General features: G+C 50.1%; 1 protein-coding gene across 2 annotated transcripts; it reads left to right on the forward strand.

Annotated features, from left to right (window-relative positions):
* The first annotated feature begins 441 nt into the window (after positions 1-441).
* Positions 442-25,626, forward strand: LOC140715231 (uncharacterized). Of its 2 annotated transcripts, none has more exons than XM_073027122.1 (13): positions 442-571; positions 9,767-9,910; positions 10,592-10,750; positions 10,929-15,585; positions 16,185-16,238; positions 16,398-16,431; positions 16,536-16,603; positions 16,830-17,865; positions 23,497-23,652; positions 23,894-24,005; positions 24,418-24,551; positions 24,840-24,991; positions 25,310-25,626. In XM_073027122.1, the coding sequence occupies exons 1-13, from the start codon at positions 476-478 to the stop codon at positions 25,411-25,413; spliced, it is 6,906 nt and encodes a 2,301-aa protein (XP_072883223.1). In that variant the 5' UTR covers positions 442-475; the 3' UTR covers positions 25,414-25,626. The 2 variants fall into 2 exon arrangements, with proteins under 2 accessions (XP_072883223.1, XP_072883224.1); XM_073027123.1 differs by having other exon boundaries at positions 24,430-24,551.
* The last annotated feature ends 1,232 nt before the right edge of the window (positions 25,627-26,858 follow it).

Consider the following 26,858-nt stretch of genomic DNA (forward strand, 5'->3'; position numbering starts at 1 on the left):
GCCAGTTTTGTGCCTTCTTGCCCCCACCCCCACTCAGCTGGTGGCAGAAATATTGTCAAATGTATCTGACCAGAAAACATTTTTCTTAAAGGAAAATGTTTTAGAAAAAAGATGGTATATAATTTTCGTGCAAACAATTTTAGCATGTAAAAAAGCCAGGAAAAAGCCAAACGAATTTTCTGAAGCCAACCAAATTGGGGGGAAAAAAGCCAGTTTTCTGGAATTTGACTTAGAAAAGGCCAATCTGGTAACTCTGATTTTGGGGGTGCAACAGTATTGGGACGGTGTAGTTGGGCAGAAGGACAAACAAACGTGCAACTCCCATACTCGAAAGGCGGGGCCAGGATGTGAATGGCAGAAACCTCCGCCAATAGGAAGGCAGTACTGGCTCTGAGTGACGTGCGGTGGACGGGCCCGCCGGCAGCGGAAGCGGAAGGCAGAGACCGGGAGAAGCCGACCCGAGGAGTGGCGGTAGATGGCGGCGCGGTTAGCGACCGTGTCCCGAACGAGAGCCCGGGGCCGCGATCGATGCCTCGGACCGCAGCAGGCCGCTTGGGACAGCATCCCCACGGTGAGTAAGAGCCCCGAGAACGCCGTGCTGAGGGTCCGGCACTCCAGCTCTGCGGCCGCCGGTATCGCCGGTGACACGTGTGCGGTAGAGGGGCCGGGTGGGGTCCTGGGGCAGGGTGCCGGGGCACGGTTCACGGGACTTCGACTGGCCCGAGAGCCGGGGGTACGGCGACAGGAACGGGTCCTTTCCTGGGTCTTGAGCCAGGGAGCATGGAGCGGGAAGCGGGTTTGTGGTCTCGTCTGGGCCATGACTGGGGGGACGGAGCCGGGGCCGGGAAGTGGGACGGGGTCGAGGGCCGGGCGAGGAGTGGAGGGTGGAGAGGTGGTGGCGGATGAAATCGGGACCGGGAGCCGACTCCTGATTTCGGGCGGCGAGCGCGCAGTTGACACGTGGCTGTCCGGAGTGGAGAGGACACGTGGGTTGGAAGGAGCCGGTGTTGGGAGTGGGGCAGTCGGCCTTCTTCTCCCGTCCCGTTTGGTGGTTTAGTGGTCGCCGCTGGGGCTGCAGTTGCTACGGGCAGCGTTTTGTTAGCGGCAGAGTCCGCCAGCACCCTGCCCGTGTACCAGTTCTTATCAGCTGAACATTGGGTGTGAGACTGACTCCGGTTCCCTGCACTGGTTCGTCACGAATTCCTATTAACCCTCTCATTCCTCACCGTAAGGCCGTCTGAGTTTAGAGTCCTGACACTGAAAACAATTTCTCGCTAACCACCTTATCTGTGCCCCACTTATTTCGGTACCCCTTTATTCCACTTCCCCAAATCTCCTTTGCTTCTGCAATAACAATTCTCCGCATAACCAAACGCACATCCACACATCATGTTACAAACTAGTGCAAATGTGTCTTATTGTGGTGATGAGAACTGCCCTAACTTTAATCTAATCAAAGTTTTATAAAGTTGGACCCAAACAGCAATTTTCTTATCTCTTTGCACTTGTTAATGAAGGCCAGCATTCTGTTTACATTTGTTATTTTATCTAGTTGTCTTTAGGGATCGAAGAGCATTTACGCCAAGGTCCCTCTGTACTTCATTACTCATTATTGGACCATTCACGGTGCAAGTCCTACCCTATCACACCACCTTAAATGTACCAGCTTGCACTTATCAGCATGAAATTCCACCCCCAATGCTTCACCCTAATTACCAAGTGGTCTGTTGCATTCTGTAATCAAGACTACCCCTTCTAACAAGATGTCATTTTTAAGCTTACTAGATCAGCATTCACAGCCTTCATAAATCAAAGTATTTTGAGTGCAGGAGTTGAGATGTTATGTTGAGGTTGCATAAGACATTGGTGGGGCTTAATTTGGAGTATTGTGTGCTGTTCTGGTCTCCTACCTACAGGAGAATTGTCAGAGATTGAAAGTGCAGAGAAAATTTACAAGGATGTTGCCAGCAGCTGATGACCTGAGTTAGAGGGAAAGGTTGAATAGGTTAGAACTTTAATCTCTAGAACGTAGGAGAATGGAGGGAGATTTGATGGAGGTATGCAAAATTATAAGGGGTATAGATGGAGTGAATGCAAGCAGGCTTTTTCCACTGAGGTAGGGTGAGATTAGAGGTCATGGGTTAAGGGTGAAAGGGGAGCATGAGGGGTAGCTGCTTCATTCAGGGTGGTGAGAGTGGATTGAGATGCCAGTAGAACTGGTGGATGCTGGTTCGATTTCAACATTCAGGAGAAATTTGAATAAGTACATGGATGGGAGGGATATGGTCCGGGTGCAGCTCGATGGAACTGGGCAGATGGACGCCACATAGTGTAGCTGTTAGATCGTCGCTAGTACACCTCCCAGAGTTCAGAGTTCAATTCCGGTGCTATTCTGTATGTTCTACCTGTGGAATGTGTGGGTTTCCCTGGATATTCCGGTTCCTTCTCCTCCGTTCTCCTGCACTCTTAGAGAATAAATTGTTCTGTGATTAGTTTAGGGTTAATTCAGTTTGTTGGGGGTTACTGGAGCAGTGTGGTTCGAAGGGCTTACTCCACACTGTTCAAAGTATTTGTATGTCACCACATACATCCTTGATATTCATTCTCTTGCAGGCATACTCAATAAATCCAGCATAGAATAAAACCATAATAAATTCAATGAAAGACCCCATCAACTTGAGCGTGCAACCAGTGTGCAAAAGACAACAAACTTTGCAAATGAAAATAAAGAAAGGATTAGTAAGTAAGCAATAAATATCAAGAACAGGAGATGAAGAATGGGTCTACAGGTTGTGGGAAGATGGGCAAGTGAAGTTTACCCTCTGGTTCAAGAGCCTGATGGTTGGCAGGTAATCATTGTTCCTGAACCTGGTGGTGTGGGTCCTGTGGCTTTTGCCACCTTCCTGGTGGCAGCAGCAAGAAGACCTGAGTGGTGGGTGTCCCACAAGGAGGTATTGAGACCAAGGTCTTGAAGCTTATTGAATAGTTTATGGGGTGATGGTACCACAGAATAAATAACAGTTTGGCACAGACTAGGTGTGCTAAAGGACCTGCTTCTGTGCTGCGGTAATCTATGACTCTAACCTAGGTAGGAAGAGAGATGAGGTCCAGCAAAGAGAATTTAGTGAGCTGGGCAGTTTTTAAAAGGCCAAGACCACTAGCAATGCAATCTGAGGAGTACCTGTGCTATATGCTAGTGGGGCAAGAAATAGGAATATGGTACCAATAAATGTGTGCTGGAGAACTTCTGATGAATAGATCATTGAGGGCAGGAATAACATGCAAAAAAGGCCTAAGCTGGAAGGGCTCCAGTATCTTTGAAGGTTGGTGGTTTTCTTTGCAGGGGATGTAGTGGGCATGGGAACCAGAGCTGTAAGTTAGTGAGTGGAGGGACTGAGGAGAAGGTAGAGGAAGGAAAGGCTGGAAGGCCATGTTATGAACACATGGTGAAGTGAGAGTCAAAACAGGCCTTTTAGCCCTACTCATCCATCCCAACCAAGTTTTCTTCTTGGCACATATCTCTCTGAATCATTCCTCTCCATGTACTGTTGAAATGCCTTTCAAAAATCATAATTGTACCTGCCTCTACAGTTTGTCACATGTAGATTGTGAAATGCATCATTTGTGTCAAATCAAATTAGTAAGGATTGTGCTAGGATTAGATGTCCCACACCTCCAGCACCGACATAGCATGCCCACAATTTGCTAACCCTAACCATATTTACTTGGAAAGCGGGAGGAAGCTGGAGCACTTGGAGGAAACTACGCCTTCACAGGGAGAACATAAAAGTTCTGTACGGACAGTGTTGGGAATTGAAACCTGATTTTACAGCTGGCTGTTATGAAGTACTGCACTGACAGCTATGCACGGTGCCACCCCTACTGTCTGGCCATTCATCTTAGAGAGATGTACAGCATGATAACATCACACTAACTAGTCCTCGCTGATCAAAATGCCCATCTAAACTTGTCCCATTTGCATTTGATATATATGTCTGAAGCAGGGTTCCAACCACAGACCCCCTGCATAATAGTATTGGTACATTGGTTAAAAAACATCAGCAGCACTTGAAAGCTTTCCTATCCATGTACCTGTCTAATATCTTTTAAATTATGTTCTTCCTTCAACCACTTCTGGCAGCTTGTTCCAAAGATGCAACAACCTCTGAGTGGAAAAGGTTCCTCTTCAATCTCTCCCTCTAGCCTTAAATCTTTTTTAAGTTTACCAACAACTTCTAAGACATGTTTGGATCAGATTGTGAACAGGAGGGGCTTTGGGGATTCAGGAACAGTTTCTTCCTCTCTGCAATCCGATTTCTGAACGGACATTGAACCCATGAACACTACCTCACTACATTTTTATTTCTATTATTTTGCACGATTTATTTTAACTTAACTATTTGATAGATATTTACATATTTAATATAATTCAGTTTTTTCTCTATTTATCATGAATTTCATTGTACTGTTGCTGTAAAGTTAGCAAATTTCATGACATATTGAATTGACTTTATTTCTTACATCTTTCACATATATGAGGAGTAAAAATCATTACATTACGTCTCCATCTAAATGTGCAATGTGCAATCCTAGTAATTTATAATTATTATAACAGTCAATGTAACATAGAAATACACTCAAATCAGCGTGAGTTAATCAGTCTGATGGCCTGGTGGAAGAAGCTGTCCCAGAGCCTTTTGGTCTTGGCTTTTATGCTGTGGTACCATTTTCTGGATGGTAGCAGCTGGAATAGATTGTGGTTGGGGTGACTTGGGTCCTCGATGATCCTGCCAACCTACTCTGGTGATATTAATCTGATTGGGCTAAGTGTGAACACGTAGATCTAGCTTGGTGGGCACACGTTGGCAGACGACACGCACAAGTCCTGATGAGGAGTGTTGGCCAGAAACAACTGTTGATTCATTTCCGTAGATGCTGCCTGGCCTGCTGAGTTCCTCCAGCATTTTGTATGTGTTGTTTGAATTTCCAGCGTCTGCAGATTTTCTCTTGTGACGTGCTGGCAGGGATAGTTGGGGATGAAGGGCATCTTTCCATGTTTTATGACCCTATGACATAAGGCCTATTCCTGTAGTCCTTGATTCTCTAACCCGGGGAAAGATACTGTGAATATAACCTGTCTACATTCCTCATTTTTAAAAAAAATACACTCCGAAGTATAAAGTCCAACCTGCCCAATCTCTCCCTATAACTCAGTTCCTTGAATCCTGGCAATACCCATGTAAATCGTTCCAACACTCTTTTCAACTTAATGTTACTTTTCCTGTAGCAGGATGACCAAAATTGGACGGAATACTCAAGCTCTAATTTCACCAGCAAACCCATGTCGATGTTGCCTGATCAATCCCTGTGTGTCTCCATATGTATGTTGATCAGAATTACCAATAACTTCCCCACCACTGATGTAAATAACCTTGCTTATCCTTATTGCCGTCCCTGAATGAAGATCTTTGCTGTCTTTTAACACCTCATCTGTGGCCAGTGCAAATTTAAAAATCCCTTAACAGGATCCCAATGATCTTTCCTTTGTCTTCCATGGCATCTGCGGATGCAGCTTATCTGGGTGATTTATCCATCCTTAAACTCACTAAGACATCTAATACCCCAGTGATAAAGTTCTAGATTTTCACAATGCCCTCTCTGAATTCTCCAAGTACAATCTGCTTATCTTTATTCAGACATGGCTGAGAGCTATTTGTTAAAAGCCTCGAGCTAGATGCACATTATCACCATTTTTGTCTCTAATGGGTCCTGCACTTGCCTTTGTACTCATAAAGTGCTTTGGGATTTCTCACCTATGTTAAGCATACCTTGCACGCCTCCACCATTTCAACACCTACCAATTTCCCAACCCCCACCACTTCATTTTCACTGTACATGTCTGGTCTGTCAACACCTCCAACCCTCCCCACCAACCAGCAACCTGCTGTGCTTGGTTGAACTTGTTCTTGCCCTGAACAAGCTTGACAAAGGAGTCAGTTGATGTCTACTTGGATTTTCAGATGGCCTTAGGGTATGATGCTGCTAAACAAGAGCCTGTGTTATTACAGGAGAGATACTACCATACTACCATGGGATAGAAGATTGACTGGCAAATGATTAAGAGTGGGAATAAAGGGGGACTTTTCTGGTTGGCTGCCAATAACTAGAGGTGTTAGTGTTGGGATTTGGAAGACAGAATTGATGGCTTTGTGACCAAGATTGCAGGCGGTACGAAGATAGGTGAAGGGGCAGGTAGCGTTAAGGAAAGCAGGAGTCTGCAGAAGAACTTTGACAGAATAGGAGATTGGGCAAAGAAATGGAAGATGGAAAATAGTGCAGGGAGGTTCAGTCATTCATTTTGGTAGCAGGATTAAAGGCATAGACTTATTTTCGAAAGTGGGAGGAAATTGAAAAATGGGGTCTTATGGAACTTGGGAGTCTTGTGGGATTTCCTAAAGATTAGCTTGCAAGTGGTGAGGAAGGCAAATACAGTGTTAGCCTTCATTTCAAGAGGACAGGAATATAACAGCAAGGATGTAATCTTTAGGCTTCATAAGGCATTGGTTAGATGCACTTGGAGTATTATGAGCAGCCTTGGATCCCTTATCAAAGAAAGGATGTGCTGGCACCAGAGATGTCTGCAGGTGGCTCATGAGGATGACATGAGGAGCATTTGATGGCTCTGGGCCTGTACTTGCTGGAGTTTAGAAAAAGGAAGAGATCATTGAAACGTATTGGATAGTGAAAGGTCTAGATAAAGTGTATGTGGAGACAATTTTTGCTATAGTAGGGTGTCAGTCGCTATGCCCATTTCTCTGGCTGTATGTTCTAATGCTTATGTGGTTATGGTTACACTTCCCAGTTCTCCATAACATCAATTACATTGGTGCTAATTCCTGCACCCGCCTGGATCTCGTGCTCTCAAATCCACATGGATAATTTCTGACACTTCTCTCCCTTTTTTAGCTCCAGTTGTTTCTATTTCAGGAGACAATTACCCGCTGAGATTTATTATAAACCCACCGACTCCCACAGCTACATAGACTACACCTCTTTTCACCATGTTTCTTGTAAGGATGCCATTCCTTTGTCTCAGTTTCTGTCTCATTTGCACCTGTGATGGGGCATTCCATTCCAGGACATCAGAAGTGTACTCATTTCTCAGCAGAAAGAAACTACTCATTATTTTCACCGCACCTCTGTTCGTACGGAGTGGAAATGGTTCCCCTGATCCTACCTTTCACCTCATTTTCCCCCCAAAACAGAGAGAGTTGCCCCAGTCTCACCTTTCACCCCACTTCCCTTCATGTCCAGCATGTCACATTTTATCAATTCCACCAGTTGTAACAAGATCCTGCTACCAGCCTCATCTCCCTGCTCCTTTCTGCAGGGACCACTCACTCTCTCTGTGACTTCCTAGTCTGCTAATCCTTCCCCCTCTCTCCTCCCCACCCTTCCCTGACTGTCAGAACCTTTCCCTCTGCAGCCACAGGAGGTTCACTGCTTATTCTTACACATCGATAATTTAAATAGCCTCTCCAGGTGAGGCAGATGAACGCACACCTCATCTACTACATTCAGTGCTCCCGATGTGGCCAGTGAGACTGAGTACAGACTATGGACTAATTAGTAGAGCTGACCATCCGAGCTCTGTGTTATTTCACTTCCTCTTCCCATTCCCGCAGTGACCTGTCCATGCTCAGACTCTTCTACTGCAAACTCGAGGATCTAATTCAAGGAAGTTTGTAAGATTTACAGCTGAAATCAGACGTGGCCTTTGAGGAAAAGAATGGCTGAATGATCTCAAAACAGGAAAATAGGAAGGCTAAAAGGGGCCATGAAATGTCCTTTGCTGTAGGATTGAATGAGTTTCCTTACCTGCATTAAAAAGTGTGGGTGATGAGGGAGATGGTAGGACTGCTTAAGGATAAAGGAGAGAATTTATACTTGGAGGCCGGAGTGCTGGGGAAATAATAAGTTCTGTCAGCATTCTGATTTGCTAGGGCATGTTGAGGTTGCATTGGGGCTCTTGAAGAGATTTGGGGTGAATATAAACCCCTAATGTCTGATGAGATTTGACTCACATTTCTATATTTTGTCTAGCTATTGGTGAGGTCCAAGGGGACTGGAGAGTTATCTGGGTTTTTCCTGTTTAAGGGGGAATAATTCAGGAAATAATAGGTGATTGCTGAGGGTAAGGAATTGGATGTTTCCTGCTTGGAATTTTGTAAGCATTTGACAAGGTTCCTCTTGGTAGGTTGAAAAAGTTTTTCCGCATCTCTGTTCGAAATGGCCTACCCCTTATTCTTAAACTGTGGCCTCTAGTTCTGGACTCACCCATCAGCGGGAACATGCTTCCTGCCTCCAGCGTGTCCAATCCCTTAATAATCTTATATGTTTCAATCAGATCCCCTCTCATCCTTCTAAATTCCAGTGTATACAAGCCCAGTCGCTCCAATCTTTCAACATATGACAGTCCCGCCATTCCGGGAATTAACCTTGTGAACCTACGCTGCACTCCCTCAATAGCAAGAATGTCCTTCCTCAAATTTGGAGACCAAAACTGCACACAATACTCCAGGTGGGGTCTCACCAGGGCCCTGTACAGCTGCAGAAGGACCTCTTTACTCCTATACTCAATTCCTCTTGTTATAAAAGCCAGCATGCCATTAACTTTCTTCACTGTCTGCTGTACCTGCATGCTTGCTTTCATTGACTGATGTACAAGAACACCTAGATTTCGTTGTACTTCCTCTTTTCCTAACTTGACTCCATTTAGATTAGTTCTGGGACATCTGCTGTTTGGATGAAAACATAGATAGGGTAGGTAATAAGCTTGCAGGTGATACAAAAGTGTTAGTATATAGTTTTGGGCAGAAAAACGTTGGATGGAGATTAATCCAAGTAAGAGGAGTTGCAGTTTGGAGGTCAAATATTAGGGAGACATGTACAGTTGATGGCAATGTTGTAATGTGAACAAAGTCACCGGAGAGAGAATGAAGCTAATGGATACAGAAGTGATTTATTCAACGAAGACAAGCAGCAAGCATTGTATTGAGAGCCTGTATGACCCAATATCACATGATATTTTATATGGACAATTCTATATTTATTATGTATCTACAGTGCTTCCTTTGAATTACATATAACTTTCACTCTTCATCCTTCGCACCCATACTACAGACACCCAAAATAAATGTTAACTGGCATTGTCTGGTTTTTCAATTAACTGCTGTTCTCAGCTCTAGGAACCTGTTGTCCATGGCTGCATTTTAAATTTAATCTACAGTCCATGTTCAGGTCTGAATGTTGGTTGCTGAAGTTAATGTTTTGCTATATACCCCTAAGTCCAGAATATGCCCCAACAACAGGACCCTTAACAGCAATGATGGACAGATAGATCTCAGGGTTTAAGTCAATAGCTCCTGAAAGTAGCCACACAAGCTGGTAGGGTGATAATTCCCGCCGTTGCTTGTGAAGAGTCTATTATTATAATGGTCTTTTTCCCCCAAGGCAGAATTGCCCAATACTAGAGGGCAAAGCCGAAAGGTGAAGGTAGGTTATGTACGTTTCATACCCAGTGGTGGGTGCAGGAATGAGCTGCTGGGGGTGGGAGTGGAGGGTTGTGTGCAAGAGGTTTTCAGATTTACAGGAGGTGTGAAAACCTGGCAGATAAGGCAGCATCTGCAGAGACAGGACAGATATATGATGGCCCAAACTCTGTTCTTGCACATCTTCATTTTCTGTGCTTTTTCATTTTCTGTAGAAATCATGTGGGGAAGATTTCCTCTCCTCCAGCCTACCTGACCTCGCCATCACAGGGTTGGACACTGGGGAGATTCTGGGAGCTTTCCACAGTTATGTTGATCAGACCATAATCTCCATCATTGAGGACTCCTCATCAGCAGAGGTTAGTTGAATCGTGAAATGGTGCCCGAGGGCCTGGAGATGTGACACTGGGGCTGTCATCTCATCCTGCCAGTTCCAGATCTACACAAGCCCTCACTGGGTAAAGAAATTCCTAATCTGGATTATCTCTTTTAATGCAATTTATTTCTGGATAAGTGCCCAGGGTGTGTTCTGACTAGTTCAGTGTAATGCAGTGCCATTTGTTTTGATTGCTGACACGTCAATGCACCAAGTCCTAGTTTTCCGGCAGTCCACGTATTTGTGAGGAGGGTAGTACTGGGTCTGGAGTGGGAGACATGGGGGAGGCCTTGTGGTCAGAAAGTGTAGGAGGGTTTGCATCCAGGGCTGAGTTGGCGGTGTGAGTGTCTGTAGGGGCGAGGTGCACCGCCTGCCCTAGTGTTTATTTTGACAAAGTTATTTGTATAATTCAGTGGTGTACTGATTGTTATGCTCCATTCGATCTTGCAGGGAAAATATATTCTAGTGCTGTGTAATGTAAGGGAAACGTGATGTAAAAGTGTGGGAGGAGTGTTGGTAGTCACAGCTAGCACCACCAGCTTCCTGGGGCTTGCAAATCCCAAGTTTTACAGAGGCCTTTGCAGTTGTGTGGAACCCTGTGATCCTAGCCTGTGAGAAAGATGCACTCCGAGACTGACACTTGCTCACTGTGACCTGTTTCCAGAGTAAATGCCCATTAGATGAGGAGAGTGAAGCAACGTTACTGACGGCCCTCACTGAGATTCTAGACACTGTCGATGATGAGAATCCCTCTCCGTTTGACACACTTCCTGACAATGAGCTGTTTGCCTCGCCAAAGGGTGTCCGTGAGGGGCCGCTAAGGGTAAGAGTTCTCTCCTTGATGCTACCTCCTTCCTGCCCCCACCTTCCCTTTTCCTCCCTTCACTGTGCACTGCACGGCCTGTCTGGGCCTGCTGCCCCCAGGGTCCGTACCCCTCCTTGGACTGGTGCCACTGCCCACTCTGGGTCACCCTGGTGTGTTTTTTTTTGCTGTCTTGTAGGTAGGGAGATGCTCGTGGGCCTCGTTCCCAGACTCAGAGAAGGACCTCTTCAAATGTGTGGACGCGGCCGTTCCTCAGGATGTCTCGTGGAGTTCTGAGAAGACTGCCGATGAAGACTGCTTTGGGGTGGAGAGTTTGTCAGACCACACTGGTGACACAATTAACGATATTGCAGATGTATCCAAACCTGCTATTGAAATCCTGGACCTGCAGCTGGATGAACAGTTGGATTCTGTTGGCTTCGAGGACAGTGTGACACTTGTGTTTGACCAGAACTCTCCTTGCGTCATCAATGTCGAGCACGTTTCCCTGTCTGACCTGGTCAAGTATGTTCACCCTTATTGCCTGCCCTCTGAGGACAGCACAGACTCCCTAACTAAAGCTGTCAAGTTGGATGTTGAGCTGGTCCAAGAGGGAGAGTTGCTGGATCTGGAAGGTCCGGCAACCTTGTGTGAAAGCCCCCAGCGTCCTTCCGGCACACCACTCTCCACGGCTGGTGAGAGGCCTGTAGCAGCCGGAGACCCTGCCCCAGATGGTCTGCCTCACTCCCCGCTGGGTCAGACTGTTGTTCCTGTAACCTCCCCAGAGCAGGAGCAGCCACCGGCCCCGGTGAGAAAGAGAGGACGGCCGAGGAAAGTGTCCAAACCGGAGGAGAGGGCAGCGGTGGGAATGCAGCGGGGCCGAACTGAGGGCCCTGTCACACGCTCCAGTCTGCGGCGGCAATTACAACCTGAGTCCCAGGACCAGGCTCAGCCTGTGGGGACTAAGGGACCACAGATCAGGCTGAGAGCACGGGGCAGGAGGGACCTGGGCACTGAGCCTGGGTCCAGGCTCCGAGGGAGCAGCAGGGCAGGGGCTGGGTCTGTAGGTGTCCATCCTGGGTCAGAGGGAGGAATGGACAGCCAGGAGGGAGCAGCAGTTTCAGCCGATGGTTCTGCTTCCACCTCCCATGTGGCCCCTCACTCTGTCACGCATCCTGTCTCTCCGCTGGATCCCTCTCCTGATCCTTCTCCCTCTGCCTCCATGGTTTCCAACCCTCCTGCCTCCATCTCTGTACCTTCCCCACCCTCCAGTACCCCTCCTGTCTCCCCACCAGCCTCCCCTGCTAAACCTACCTCTTTTTCCCCACTGGCCTCCTCCCCCTCTGTCTCCCCACTAGCTTCCCTTCCTGAATCCTCTCCCACTGGCTCTCTACTGGCCTCTCCTCTTAAACTCACTCCCTCTGTCTCCCCACTGGCCTCCTCTCCCACTGTCTCCCCACTGGCCTCCTCTCCCTCTGTCTCCCCACTGGCCTCCTCTCCCACTGTCTCCCCACTGGCCTCCTCCCCCTCTGTCTCCCCACTGGCCTCCTCCCCCTCTGTCTCCCCACTGGCCTCCTCCCCCACTGTCTCCCCACTGGCCTCCTCCCCCTCTGTCTCCCCACTGGCCTCCTCCCCCTCTGTCTCCCCACTGGCCTCCTCTCCCTCTGTCTCCCCACTAGCTTCCCTTCCTGAATCCTCTCCCACTGGCTCTCTACTGGCCTCTCCTCATAAACCCTCTCCCTCTGTCTCCCCGCTAGCTTCGCTTCACGAACCCTCTCCTGCTGGCTCCCCACTGGCCTCCCCTCCTAAACCCTCTCCCTCTGTCTCCACTTTGTCTGTCTCTGTACGGTCCAATCCCCCTGCCTCCAACTCAGTAGCTTCCGCACCCTCCAACACCCCTCCCTCTGTACCTCATCCTTCTCTCTCCCCACCGGCCTCCCCCCCTGAATCCTCTCCCTCAGTCTCCACACCAGCCTCCCCTTCTGACCCTTCTCCCTCTGCGTCCCCTTCATCTGTCTCAACAAACTCCAATCCCCCTGCCGCTGGCTCCATAGCTTCCCCTCCCTCTGTCTCTCCACTCTCCATTCAGCCTCCCTCCATACAAGCTGTTTCCCCTCCTACCACTCTCCCTCCAGCGGTCAGCGAACCCCGCCTGCGCCCGATTAGCCTGGAGCAGTACCGGCAGCGGCAACGAGCAGGGGTCTCCTCTGGGCCCCGGGACCCCCGCCCTGCGTCTGGGCCCAGTCCTGGAGCCTGGCCTGTCGTCCCCATCACTTCCATCGTCCAGGGTGAGCTCAGTGTCCTGCCACTGGACAACCTGGGGTCTCCCTTGAGCCCAGCACCCTCGGCGCCACCAGCTGTCCCAAAGGGGCAGGGGCTAGGCCACAGACCCGTACTCCTGCCCCACAGTCAGCCCACAGCTCGCTGGGCTCCATCGCCTACACACAGCCCCTCCCAAGCCCCTGACACAGTCTCGGCCTTGCCCCAGGCACCCCCCTTACATCCCTACCCGGGTTCTGTTGCAGGACCAGCCCAGATGGGGTGGGGCCAGACACAACAGGAGCAGAAGCTGAGTCTGTGCCAGACACCTGGTCCAGGGCAGACACCCAACCCGGCCCAGATGGGATGGAGACAAACACTGGGCCTGGTGCAAGCGGGGCAGGCCCATACACAACAGTCCCTGAAACCAAGCCCGTGCCAGGCGCCCAGCGCAGCCCAGACAACGGCCCCTACCCAGGCGAGATGGGTTCAGCCATCCGGACTGGTCCAGACAGCCAATCCGAAACTGACACGGCAGGGCCAGACGCCCAGTTCAGCCCAGACAACCTCACTGGGAGCCACCGCAGTCCGTGGCCAAGTACTGAGTGTTCAGCAACCCATCCCAGCCTTTCTCCCTGGTGGGGGTCCTGCCTCCGTGCAGGCTGGTGTATACACAGTGACACAGGGTAAGCCATTTCATGCCCCAGTCCCTCCCCCCAAGGGGACCCCAGCCTCTGTGCAGGCCGGTGTAAACACAGTTACACAGGGTAAACCAGGCCCTGTCCCAGCCCCTCTCCCTGAGGGGAGTCCAGCTTCAGTACCTCTTCCCGGGGGAAATCTAGCTTCCGTGCAGGCCGGTGTATACACAGTGACGCAGGGCAAACCAAACCTTGCCTCAGCCCCTCTCCCCAAGGGAAATCCAGCCTCAGTCCCTCTCCCTCAGGGGGGTCCAGTGTCTGTGCAGGCCGGTGTATATACAGTGACACAGGGTCAACCAAGCCCTGTCCCAGTCCCTCTCCCTGAGGGAAATCCAGCCTCAGTGCAGGCCGGTGTATACACAGTGACGCAGAGTAAACCAAACCCTGCCCCAACTCCTCTCCCTGGGGGGAGTCCATCTCCTGTGCTGGCTGGTGTATATACAGTCACACAGGCTAAGCCAAGCCCTCCAGCTTTGGTGCAGGCCGGTGTAGGCACAGTGACGCAAACTAAACCAAGCCCTGCCCCAGCCCCTCTCCCTGCGGGGAGTCCAGCTTTGGTGCAGGCCGGTATGGGCACAGTGACGCAAACTAAACCAAGCCCTGCCCCAGCCCCTCTCCCTGCGGGGAGTCCAGCTTTGGTGCAGGCCGGTATGGGCACAGTGACGCAAACTAAACCAAGCCCTGCCCCAGCCCCTCTCCCTGCGGGGAGTCCAGCTTTGGTGCAGGCCGGTATGGGCACAGTGACGCAAACTAAACCAAGCCCTGCCCCAGCCCCTCTCCCTGCGGGGAGTCCAGCTTTGGTGCACGCCAGTGCCTACACAGTGATGCAAACTAAACCAAGCCCTGCCCCAGCCCCTCTCCCTGCGGGGAGTCCAGCTTTGGTGCAGGCCGGTATGGGCACAGTGACGCAAACTAAACCAAGCCCTGCCCCAGCCCCTCTCCCTGCGGGGAGTCCAGCTTCGGTGCAGACAGTGGTGCAGGGTAAACCAAGTCCTGCCCCAGCCCCTCTCCCTGCGGGGAGTCCAGCTTCGGTGCAGACAGTGGCGCAGGGTAAACCAAGCCCTGCCCCAGCCCCTCTCCCTGGGGGGAGTCCAGCTTCGGTGCAGACAGTGGCGCAGGGTAAACCAAGCCCTGCCCCAGCCCCTCTCCCTGCGGGGAGTCCAGCTTCGGTGCAGACAGTGGTGCAGGGTAAACCAAGCCCTGCCCCAGCCCCTCTCCCTGCGGGGAGTCCAGCTTCGGTGCAGACAGTGGTGCAGGGTAAACCAAGCCCTGCCCCAGCCCCTCTCCCTGCGGGGAGTCCAGCTTCGGTGCAGACAGTGGTGCAGGGTAAACCAAGCCCTGCCCCAGCCCCTCTCCCTGCGGGGAGTCCAGCTTTGGTGCAGACAGTGGCGCAGGGTAAACCAAGCCCTGCCCCAGCCCCTCTCCCTGTGGGGAGTCAAGCTTTGGTACACACCAGTGCCTACACAGTGGTGCAGGGTAAATCAAGCCCTGCCCCAGCCCCTCTCCCTGAGAGGAGTCCAGCTTCCGTGCAGACAGTGGCGCAGGGTAAACCAGCCCCTCCAGCTTCGATGCAAGCTGGTGCCTACACAGTGACTCCAGCTAAACCAAGCCCTGCCCCAGCCCCTCTCTCTGAGGGAAATCTAGCTTCAGTCTCTCTCTCGGGGGGAAATCTAGCTTCGGTGCAGGCCGCTGTATACACAGTGACACAGGGTAAACCAGGCCCTGCTCCAGCCTGTCTTCCCAAGGGGGATACAGCCTCTGTGGCGGAGAACTCACCGGCACTGCTGCACCGGTCCGTACCCATGCAGCAACAGTGCAGCAGGACAGCTGATGCAGAGGAGATCGTACAGCAGCGCAGCCCCTCCCTGCAGGAAGTTCTGACGGAGGACGGTGCTAAAGGTGAGTGGGTGTTGGAATATTCATTGTCTACCTGCAGGACCTGACTTACCCCTTGGGCGACCTGTACTCCCAGCTGCTGCTGAACTGTAGAGGGCATCACAGTTGTGTTAATGGCCATCAGCAGGAGGTTACTGGGGCGGAGAGGAGAGACTGTTCGGTCCCAGCAGATCTCTGCCCTTGAGTTGGGGGCGGCTGGCTACTGACCACTGTCTGTTACTGACTGTTCTAACTTACTGAGGGAGGGAAGCAAGCATGATGTGTGGGGTTAAAGGTTGGAGGGCCATGGGGGAGTTGGCTCATGGGAAGCTCTGGGGGCAGCTGAATTCGGGAATGGCATAACAGCTGATCCTGGGAATTAATGGGCAGAGTTCGAGGTTGAGACTGTCTGCGGGTGGGTGCCCTGCAGTGGGGAGTGACGGACAGTCTCTTTGCTCTCGGCAGGTAGAGGGAGAGGGTCGGGAATGGTGGAGGGGTTTGGGTGTATTGAGGGATTTTGGAGTGACTGATATTCTCTGATCTTGATGGTATTGAGGGGAGGGTTTGTGGAGAGGAAGGTGTCGAGGGATTTTGGAGTGACTGTCTATCTCTGCTCCTGGCAGGTATCGAGGCTGCAGATCTGATGAGCTTGTTGGAACAATTTGAAGTGAATGAGGGTAAAGTAGCTTCAGTTTACCGTTGGGGAGGAGGGTGGAGTTCAGATTGGACCGGTTGGGTTGGGGGCCTGAGTGGTGGGGTTGGGCTGAGAAGACAGGGTGGAGGGGGGGTGGTGCTTGCAGGGACGGTCTGGCCTAACAGCTCTGTTTCTATTGCAGTGAACGAACGGCCGTCACCTCCAGGCAACACTAGGTGAGTTCAGAGCGGCCGTGCCATGTTACCTGAGTGGTGGGAATCGGGAACCGAGGGTGACGGGGTTCAGGGAGAGGCTGACCTCTGATTTCTCGTGCCTGCAGGGTGGCCGAGGCAGACGGCAAGGTCTTTCTGGATCAGGTGTTCGGAGTAGAACTGGCGGGTACAGCTGGTGAGTCCGTGGTCCTCGTGGAGGTGGAATGGGTGGCTGTGAGGGGGGGGGGGTTTGGGGTTTATAATGGAGTGGGCTAGAGTGGGGGGAGGTCTGTCCTGTGAAGGGCCGGGATGTCGTCTCACTGCCGTGGGTGAGATCCTGTTGCGGGGAGTGATGCTGGGGGAGTTGGAGATGGTGTATCCCTGGAAACTTGCTCCTTCTGATGGTCTGTGTGTGCTTGCAGGTTTGACGCCCCCGGCCACCCCCCCTTACCAGCACTCACCAGCCGGTCGCCAGCACCAGGGGGGCGCCAGGCCCCTCCAGAGCTCTCCACCACAGACGCTGAGGGTCACTGAAGCCAAGCATCCGGTGCAGAACAAGGGCAGCAAGTGTGTGGAAGCCCGGAGCCTGACCGGGACCTCAGTCGCGCATGTGGGAACGCAATTCATGACGACAACCACGGGTGTGGGAACACAATCCGTGACCGGTACCTCGACCACGTATGTGGGAACACAGTCTATGACGGGTAGCTTGACCACGTATGTGGGAGCACAGTCTGCGACCGTGGCCTGGGTAGCCCGTGGGGGAACGCAGTCTGCGACCAGGGCCTCGGTAGCCCGCGAGGACACACAGCCTGTAACCAGACCCTCGGTCACACAGATGGATGTACAGTCTGGGACTAGAACATTAACCACAGATGAAGAAGCACAGCCCAGCTTGCTGACCACGCGTATGGGTGTGCAGTCTATGAGCAGGACAGTGTCCACTCCGGCCCCAGGCTTTGGTGACCATGAATACTGCCTGCCCAGTGTTCCGTCTGGATATACTCTGCCGCACAAGGCAATCTCACCACCGGAAACGAGGCCCAGTGTTGCCTGTCGTTGGAATGTGAAGCGGCAATCGAGTATCACCATCAAACCCATCACCTTATTGAACCATCGAGCCTCAAAGGTGCTACAGAAACAGGGAGATGGGAGCTCGTGTGCTGTGCAGGAGCTGCCCAGGGATGGGGTACCCTCTGCTGGAGCGAGAGAGGGCTCCCGGACTTGTTCCCGGATGCTGGAGAGTGGGAGCATTGGCCCAGAGGGAGAAACCTGGACTCTGTCCCCCAGTGGGACTGAAGAATGCAGAGGAGAGCCCTCGGGTTCTGAAAGGGACTGCAACACGACTCAATCCTCCCCCTGCTATCGTCGGCAATACTCTAGCTCCTCCAGCTCCCGATCCCGTTCTCGTTCTCGTTCTCAGTCTCGGTCTTGGTCCCCAGCCCGGAAGCGGAGACGGTGAGGCTTTAATGAGAATTTTAAGTTGTTAATATTCCCTGGGGTGGGGGAGGAGGTGGGGACAAGCTTTCCATATGTAGATTTAATCTTGCATACAGTTGGGGTGCATGGTGGCTGTGCTGTTGTGGGGAAGGAGTGGGGGGGGGGGGGTTATGTCACAGATGCAGGCACTCAGGCAGTGTGTAAATGGACCCCTCACTCACTGGGTCCATGCTAGCCTACATACTTCAGTTTACTTCGATCCTACATTAATCCCAATTTCTCCTCCCCACATTCCTGTTGACAAACCCACCCCAACACCCACTGATCCCATCCCTGTGCACTTTTTGGATGTGGAAGCAAACCAGAGCACCCAGGAAACCCCACGTGATCACCGGGAGAGCGTACAGACTGTGCCAGGGTCAGGAGTAAACCTTGGTCTCTGTGGTTGCAAATGCAAGGAAGCCTCTGCTTTGTTTAAGGCCAAGATGGAGACTGGATCGGGCACAAGAGTACAGATGGTTGTGGAAATTCACCTGGATTGGACTTCAGTTCCAGTGAGAGGTTGGATCGATCGGTGAATGGGGCTGAAGATGATGTGATAGAGGTTTTTAAAACTATAGATCAGGTAGATAGTCCTTCCCCGTGGCAGGGCTTTCATGACAAGAGGATTTAAGGTGAGAGGAAGATGGTTTAAAGGGGGATTTTTATGTATGGTTGCTGTCTAGGAGGCACTGCCCGAGGAGGTGATCTAATTACATTTAGCAGACATTACACGACAACGCTGAACTATGCGAGATACAGAGGATAGGGTCTTGCTGTGGGCTAATGGGATTGGTGTAGTGAGGCAGAATGATTGCATGGGCACCATCGGCTGTACGGCCTATTCTGAATGAGAGGTGACTCGTGTGTGTTTCTCTGGATTCCCACTGGGTTGTTTCTGCAGCTCAGGAGCTTACTGAAATGAAGTTTCATCACAGAGAGTCACTTCCTTCGACCCAGTCTCGAACCTCTCAGTGTCTCCATCTCCACTGCATCTGTTCGCAGGATGAGGCCTTCACCCCAGGCGACAGGGACAGGATTCCCAGGTCCCTGCCCTTCACCCCACCAGTTACCACGTCACTTCTTGTCCTTTCCATCAGCCACATCGTGACCTCATTGCCAGCCACACCTTTACCTCCTTCCTCTCTGCCTTCTGCAGAGACAACTCTCTGTGCGACTCATTCCCACAGCATGGAAATAGGCCCTTTGGCCCATCTGGTCCATGACAGTCTGGTCTGCCTGGAGCCAGACCATAGCCCTCCATACCTCGCCCGTGTACCTGTGGAAGTCGAGTCTGGATAAAGTCACTCAGCGACCGTATGAGTACAAACTCTATTCGACGCACCCGGGGCTTATTCAGTTAGTCACTCAAACAGGATCGGTCTGTGACTTCCTGCCCGATCCACCAACTAACTAACAATTCCCCTTACAACACAGATATATTTGTTCAGATACCCCCCACACAAGACAGGCTGGAGTCAAAGTTATCCACTACATGACAGCCCCAAAAGACAAATTACAAAATCGGCATAATGTACAGAACACACAGAAACAGGCTGGAGTCAAAGTTATCCACTACATGACAGCCCCAAAAGACAAATTACAAAATCGGCATAATGTACAGAACACACAGAAACAGGCTGGAGTGGCCCTATCTCTATGCATGAGTGCACAAGGAGATACGCATCCTAAAACCCTAGCTAGCCACTTTCAAGAAGAAACATGGCTTAGTACATCTGTTGATCATCAGTGGTTTCTTTCAGAAAAACAGGCTGCTATTGTTTAACGAAGTGTTAACCCTTTTACATTATCATTCCTATCCAAACTTCTCTAAAACATTACAATTGAATCTGTGTCTACCCCTTCAGCTCCTTCCACTCTGAGTGGAGGACTAGTGTAACACCGGTCCCTATATCTGCACCCAGCAACTTAAACAGCACTGCCAGGTGAAGGCCCCAATTCACCTGGTCCGACCTTGTCTGCTACATCCGGTGCTCTCAGTGTGACCTCAATGGGTGCCACGCCCAAGGAAGCTCACCAACAGCTCGACTTCCTCGGGAGGCTAAAGAAATTGAGCATTTTGTTATCGACCAGTACCAATCTTTATTGATGTGGGACCATTGAAAGCATCCTGCCCGGATACGCCTACCCATCGCCACAAGAACCTGCAGAGTTATGGGCGCCTTACAGAAACCAGATTCTCTATGGATTCTCCCATTAGGCAGAAGACATAAAAGCACGTACCATCAGGATTAAGGAAAACTTCAACCTGCTGTATTGAATGGCTCCCTACAATAAGATGGGCTTTTGACCTCCTCTTGCACCGTATTGTTTACCTGCACTGTAATGATTTGTATGAAGTCTGCAAGACAAACTTTTCACTGTATATTGATACACTTGCAATAATAAACCAATTTCAATTCCAGCACTGAGACCCACAGTTCCACTGCAGGGTGTAGTGAATTAATCTGTATGAATGACAAGTTTAACATTTTACCTCTGTACATGTGACAATAGTAAAGCAATTCCAATTCATCAGCTTTGGTGAGAGCAGACACTGGCACCTGTACTCCCGTCTGCTGTGGCCACCTAGAGCTCCTGATTATAGGCCACTCCCGATTTTTTCCCCCTCCAATCTGTTGATCCTTGGCCTCCTCACAAATTAGAGGAACAGTCCCCCTGAGCATTTTGCCACTCAACAGCATGAGCACTAAATCCTCTCACTTCCTCCTGGTCTCCCAAGGCTCTCTCACACACACCATTCTTATCCAGCCTTGCTGCCCCCCCCCCCATCTCATTCTGAACCCCAAGCCCCACAACCCCTCCCCCAGGGTCCCTGCCCTCTCCATCTACCCCTCACCCACACCTGGATGAAAATGCAGATGTTAGTAAGTTTGCAGGCAATACGAAGATTGGTGATGTGGATAGCATAGAAGACTGGCGACGAATACAGAGGGATATAGATCAGTTGCCATTGAGGGCAGACAAATGGCAGATAAGAGTTTAAACGCCAAACGTGAGATGTTAGATCAAACGTAAAGAGACAGTTCACTGTTCATGGCAGGACCATTAATAGTATTGAGCAGAGGGATCTTGGAATCCAAGTTCATAGTTCCCTGAAAGAGGCTACACAGGTTGTTAGGGTGGTTAAAGAGGCTTATGACACACTTACCTTTAGTAGTCGAGGCATTGCGTTAAATCAGGAAGTTGTGTTGCAGTTCTATAAAACTAGTTGGGCTGCATCTGGAGTGTTGTATATAGTTCTGGTTGCCACATTATAGGAAGGACGTTGAGGCTTTGCAGGGAGTGCAAACGGGTTTACAGGATGCTGTCTGGATTAGAGAGCATGAGCTATAACAAGAGGCTGGACAAGCTTGGGCTCTTTTCTCGGGAGCAGTGGAGGCTGAGGGGAGATGGAGTAGACAGACGATATCTTCTTCCTGCAGTTGAAATGTCTAATACCAGAGGGCGTGTACTTAAGATGAGAGGGAATAATTTTAAAGGAGATGTGAGGGCAAGTTATTTACACAGAAACTGGTGGGTGCTACAATATGCTGCTTGGGGTGGTGGTAGAGGCATTCACATTAGGAACTTTGAGGAGGAGAATGGATATTGTGTTGGCAGAAGAGTTTAGTTGGCCATTTGATCACTAAATTGGCTCAGCACCATGTGGGCTGAAGTGTCTGTGCTGTACTGTTCTACATTCCTCCCACCGGGTCCCCTCTTGTACTGTTTCAAATTACTCTCTCCATCTCCCTGGCTAGATTCCATGCTCTATAATCCTTACAGATTCCATTACAATCAGCACTATTTCCACTCACCCCTCCTCTACCTGTCTATTGTGCCACCCCCCGCCCCGCCTGATCCTTTGCTTGCCCCCACATACATTCCATCCACCATGTTCCTGCTTTAGCAGCACAGTCTCCATAGCATGACCTTGGCCTCGATCTGTACACAGCCTGCAGTTCCAGTGGCAGCATCCCTGGTTCTCCACTCTTGAACTGCCTGAGGGGCATTTTTAGCTGCTGCCCTGCCATTCAGGGCACTCAGGGGCCTGAGGAGAGATGGGAGCATGGGTTGAGGTAGATCCTTGGCTATCGCTTTGTTAAATGGCAGAGCAGACTCCAAGGATGTGCTCTTGTTACTGTTTCTCAGTGCCTTTGTCTTCACTTCCACCCCATGGGGCTGGCCTCCTGATGCAACAAATTCATCACTCTTCAACAACTGACTCAGAACCGGAGTCTCTGCTTCATCCCTGGTGAAGGACTGTCCACACTTGGAATTTGCAAGCACTCTCAACACTCACATTAATCCAGGTCCAGCTTATCCCCGAGCAGTGGCCCCTAAATTGACAAGTTCCTGCATTAGCATTGAGAAAGTTTTTCTGCGGTTGAACTGTGCCAAGTCCTGTATATGTTGACAAGTATCTGACCTGCTTTGGGACCTGAGTCCATTGGTAGGAGAACCAAATGTGAGGTGTTACATTTTGAGAGATCAAATGTAAAGACACAGTACACTGCTAATGGTTTGCATTAGCATTCTTAATGAGCAGTGGGAAGTTCAGGTGCAAATTCACAGTTCCTTGTAAGTAGCTACACATGATGATAGGATGATTAACAAAACCTGTGGTATTTAATAGTCAAGGCACTAAGTTCAAATGTCAGGAAGTTATGTTGCTACTTTACAACTTCGGTCAGAATGCTGCCTGGATCAGAGGGCATGAGCTATGACGAGCGATTGGACAAACTTGGGGGTTGTTTACACTGGAGTAACAGAGGCTGAGAACACAGTTGATAAGATTTTGAGAAGCAGGAAGTAGACACCTGAGATCTTTATCCCGGAGTTAAAATATCTAATTCTGGAGAGCACACACTAAGTGAGAGGGGTTAGGTTCAGAGATGTGTGGGAAAAGTACTTTATGCAGTGGTGTGTTTCTGAGGTGGAGGTGGAGGCACAGGAATGTGCAGAACTCGAGGGATTTGGACCATATGTCGGTGGAAAGGAATTAGTTGGATGTTAATTGCCAGCTTAATTAGTTTGACACTGCATGAAGGGCTGAATGGTCATCCTGTACTATACCAGGTTCAGCTCTGCAGCATTTGTACAGGAATAACTTGCTCATCAAGGTGCAGTTTTGGTTTACCAGGAGCAAGGAGGAGCTGAACTCGAGGTGAGGCGAGAGTGACTGCCTTTGACAACCGTAACTCTACGGCACCAGCATCCCGGGTTCATTTCCCACCGTTGTCTGTGAGGAGTTTGTTCTCATTATCGTGTGGGTTTCCTCCGAGTGCTCTGACTTCCTCCCTCATCCTAAAGACGTACCGGTTAGTAGGTTAATTGGTGGTGTCGGGAGAGTATCAATTTAAAAAAATAAATGTAAACGCAGCGTTTGGCTAAGCTATATCAAAAGGACACTCGGCAGAAACAGTCCAGCCTCCAACAGTGATCATCACATTGCTGTTGCAAATATCTGTTACGTTTTCACAGCAGTAACCACCCTGCTGGCCTGTCTGGGAGGCTTCCCCAGTAGCGCGTGGTGTTTTGTGGAACCGGTGATGTGGGTGTGATACAAGTCCAGTCTTGGCCATTAACTGCCCCCTCTGCGTACAGGTACTACAGGAGGCGGTCTCGACATTCCCGACACAGTTCCCGCTCAGATTCCAGATCCAGCTCGCGGTCCAGGTCGTTTTCCAGATCCAATTCACGATCCACATCTGGGTCCAGGTCGAGATCTAGGTCTCCGCAGAGGTGTAGTGTCCGGATGAGGTGAGCTGATACTGGGTTTGGTGTGGGATGTGGCTGTGAGGCCTATGGGTGCACTTGTGCTGGGACTGTAAGCACAAAGTTTTCACGTTGTGAGATGATTGTGGGTGCAGGGCTGGGGGTGTGCCAAGGCAAATGTTGTTCCCAGATTCCCAGGCGTTCATTGCCAGAGTTTGCTGAGGAAGGTTCCAGTGGTCTCACACAGTTACTGAAAGGTGAGTTCTAACCACTGCTGCTTCTGTAGTTATTTCACAGATGAGTTTGATCCGTATGATGTGGGGCCAAGGGACAGATATCACTACTCGAGGCGACAGGCTCACGAACACAAGATCAGTCGGAGGAGAGAGCTCGCCATTGTAAGCATAGAGTCTTTGCCTTGTGGGGATGGTTCCTGCCCCGTAGGGTCTGTGCTCCAGGGACTCTGGGTTAGGGTGGGTAATTCACAAGGTGCAGTTGGGTGGGGTCCTCCTGAATGTTGGGTGTACAGAGTTGGAATAAGGAGGAGGTGAGGGGGAATTTCTTCCTGTGACTGTTTAATCTTCTTTCTGGCTTGGAATCACTTACTACTACTGTCATGGGACAGGGTGGGGGGGGGGGGGCATGATTGGTGAGGAGGCCAAGGCCTTCCTCATTTCCTCTTCCCACCCTCCTCTCTGCAGACTGTGCTCAGAATGAGTGGGAATTGGTTCTTGAAGTGGCAAGTTCCTGTAGATGGGCAGTGTTCAACAGTGGGTGCAGACACAGCCATGATTCCATTCACCTGGGAAGTTCTATCCACAGGAGGAGCGGCGAGTTGTTTATGTGGGAAAAATCCGGAATGGCATGATGCGTGAGGAACTCCGGAGACGGTTCGAGGTCTTTGGGGAAATCGAGGATTGCAACATTTACTTCAGAACTCAAGGGTAAGAGTGTGATTTCAGGACAGTGTACCCATCTTGCCCCTCTACCTCCTGCAGAGACACCCACCCCTACCTCATTGTCCATCCCGTCCCTGATAAATTGCACACATCCCCCTGACCTATTGCCTACTTCCCTTGTCTGTCTACCCCGCTCACTCTCTTCTCCCCAACCCCCCCGGTACACAGTGCTTAGCCAGAATTCTTCCCTACCTCATCTGGATCCTCCCCTTTTGTTTGTTCAATTGCAACATCTCCCTGACTGAATGTGTAACTAGTGCTGTTTTGTTGCAGGGATAACTATGGGTTTGTCACCTACCGATACACGTGTGACGCTTTTGCCGCCATCGAGAACGGACAGTCATTGCGCCGGCCCGATGAACTGCCCTTTGACCTCTGTTTTGGTGGCCGACGACAGTTCTGTAAAACCAATTACGCTGACCTGGGTGAGTTTGGAACGAGTGAAGGCCATGATATTTTGGGTGCTTCAGTACTGGGACGACCTGTCTTGGAGGGACCACCGTCACTTTGGGAATCTGCTGATGTGTTCAAACGTAACCGTGGGTTCGTTCTTGTCACTTCCCAAGGGAAATTATCAAACAGATCACACACTTCCATGTGTAATCAGGATGGAGAGAACAGAACGATCCCATCAAATCCTGGAATAGTTGTGGCCTTCCTGCCATCCCACCCTTCCCTCCATTGCAGACAACTTCTAATGTGTTCTGTTGTCTTCTAATGTAACTGTTGTGTTTTCTTTCCAGATTCCAGTCACAGTGATGTCAGCTCCTATTCAAGCAAAAGCAAGTTTGATTCTGTAGACTTTGACACTTTACTGAAGCAAGCCAAACGAAGCCTGCAGAGGTGACGCAGAGCCCTTGTGGGAGAAGAGGCGCTGACAGACCAGGACTGTGCTCCCTGCTGATTCATGCTGCTACTGGAGTTATTCAGATTTATATAAACTCAGGCTGCTGTGTGTCGCTCTGGATGGTTATGTCATCGGGGAGTTGAACGGAGGAGCACCGAGTCAGGAAAACAAAAACCCACTTAAAAAAATCTAATAAAATGTTACATGAAATAATTGCTGTTGCTTGTTAAAGGCCTATCCCTGGGGTTGAGGGAGAGACGGGTGAGAAGGGGTTCACTGAGCCATCAATTTTCTTGACGGTCCTGCAGGGACCCAGTAATGCTGATGCTTGTGAGTTAAATTCTATTGAAGACTCACAACATAAAGTTGTTTATAATGGGGGTTCAACATCATCAGCCCCTCTCTATTAAGGAACAAAACTTGGTCCTCTGTAACTCGATCCATGACACCCTCAGCAGGAGGCCAGGCAGTGCAGTTCAGAAATAACATTCGCAATCAACACCAGTCACCTCAAGGATGTGCATTTGACCCACTGCTCTACTCTGCACTCATCTATGTGGCCAGGCACAGCTCAAATGCCATCTATATATTTGCCAATGATGCGATTGTTGGCAGAATCTCAGATGGTGACAAGGAGGTGTACGGGAGTGAGATTGATTGGCTGGTTGATTGGTGTTGCGACAACAAGCTTGTACTCAGTGTAAGACCAAGGAATTGATTATGAACTTGAAGTTGAAGGTAGGCGAACATACAAGGCATCAGCAGTGGAAGTGGTGAGCAGCTTCAAATTCCTGAGCAGCATCTCCATGCAGTCATGGAGAAGACATGCCAGTGGCTCATTCATTGAGTCTGAGGAGGTTTGATAATGCCACCAAAAACTTGCAAATTCCTGTAGATGTCTGGTTGCATCTCAGCCTGATGTTGTTTCTTTTAAACTCGCAATCTCTAACTTCCCATTAATTTTTGCTCTACTATATGCTGTCTCTTTTGCATTGATTCCCCTTGTCATGACGGTTGTGTCATCCTGCCTTTAGAATACTACCTTGTGATTTATCATACTGCACCTTCTGAATTGCTCCCAGAAACTTCAGCTGTTGCTGCTCTGCTGTAATCCCTGCTAGTGTCCTTTTCCTATTAACCTTGGCCAGCTCCTCTCTGGTGCTTCTGTAATTCCCTATACTCCACCGTAATACTGACATAACTGACTTCCCTTTCAAGTTGTAGGGTAAATTCTAACATATCAATTAACCTAAGGGTTTCATATTATGATAATTTACCTTAAGTCCCTTAATTGTATCCAGTTCACTACACAATACCCAATGCAGAATCGCTGATCTCCTAGGGGACTCGACCACTAGCTGCTCCAAAAAGGCAATCCACAGTTCTCTCTGCGACTCCAGCTTCAACTTCATTTTCCTGGCTCTATTTGAAGGTCCCATCTGGGT

Source organism: Hemitrygon akajei, chromosome 23 (assembly GCF_048418815.1).
Source record: "Hemitrygon akajei chromosome 23, sHemAka1.3, whole genome shotgun sequence".
In the NCBI taxonomy this organism is placed as follows: Eukaryota; Metazoa; Chordata; class Chondrichthyes; order Myliobatiformes; family Dasyatidae; genus Hemitrygon; species Hemitrygon akajei.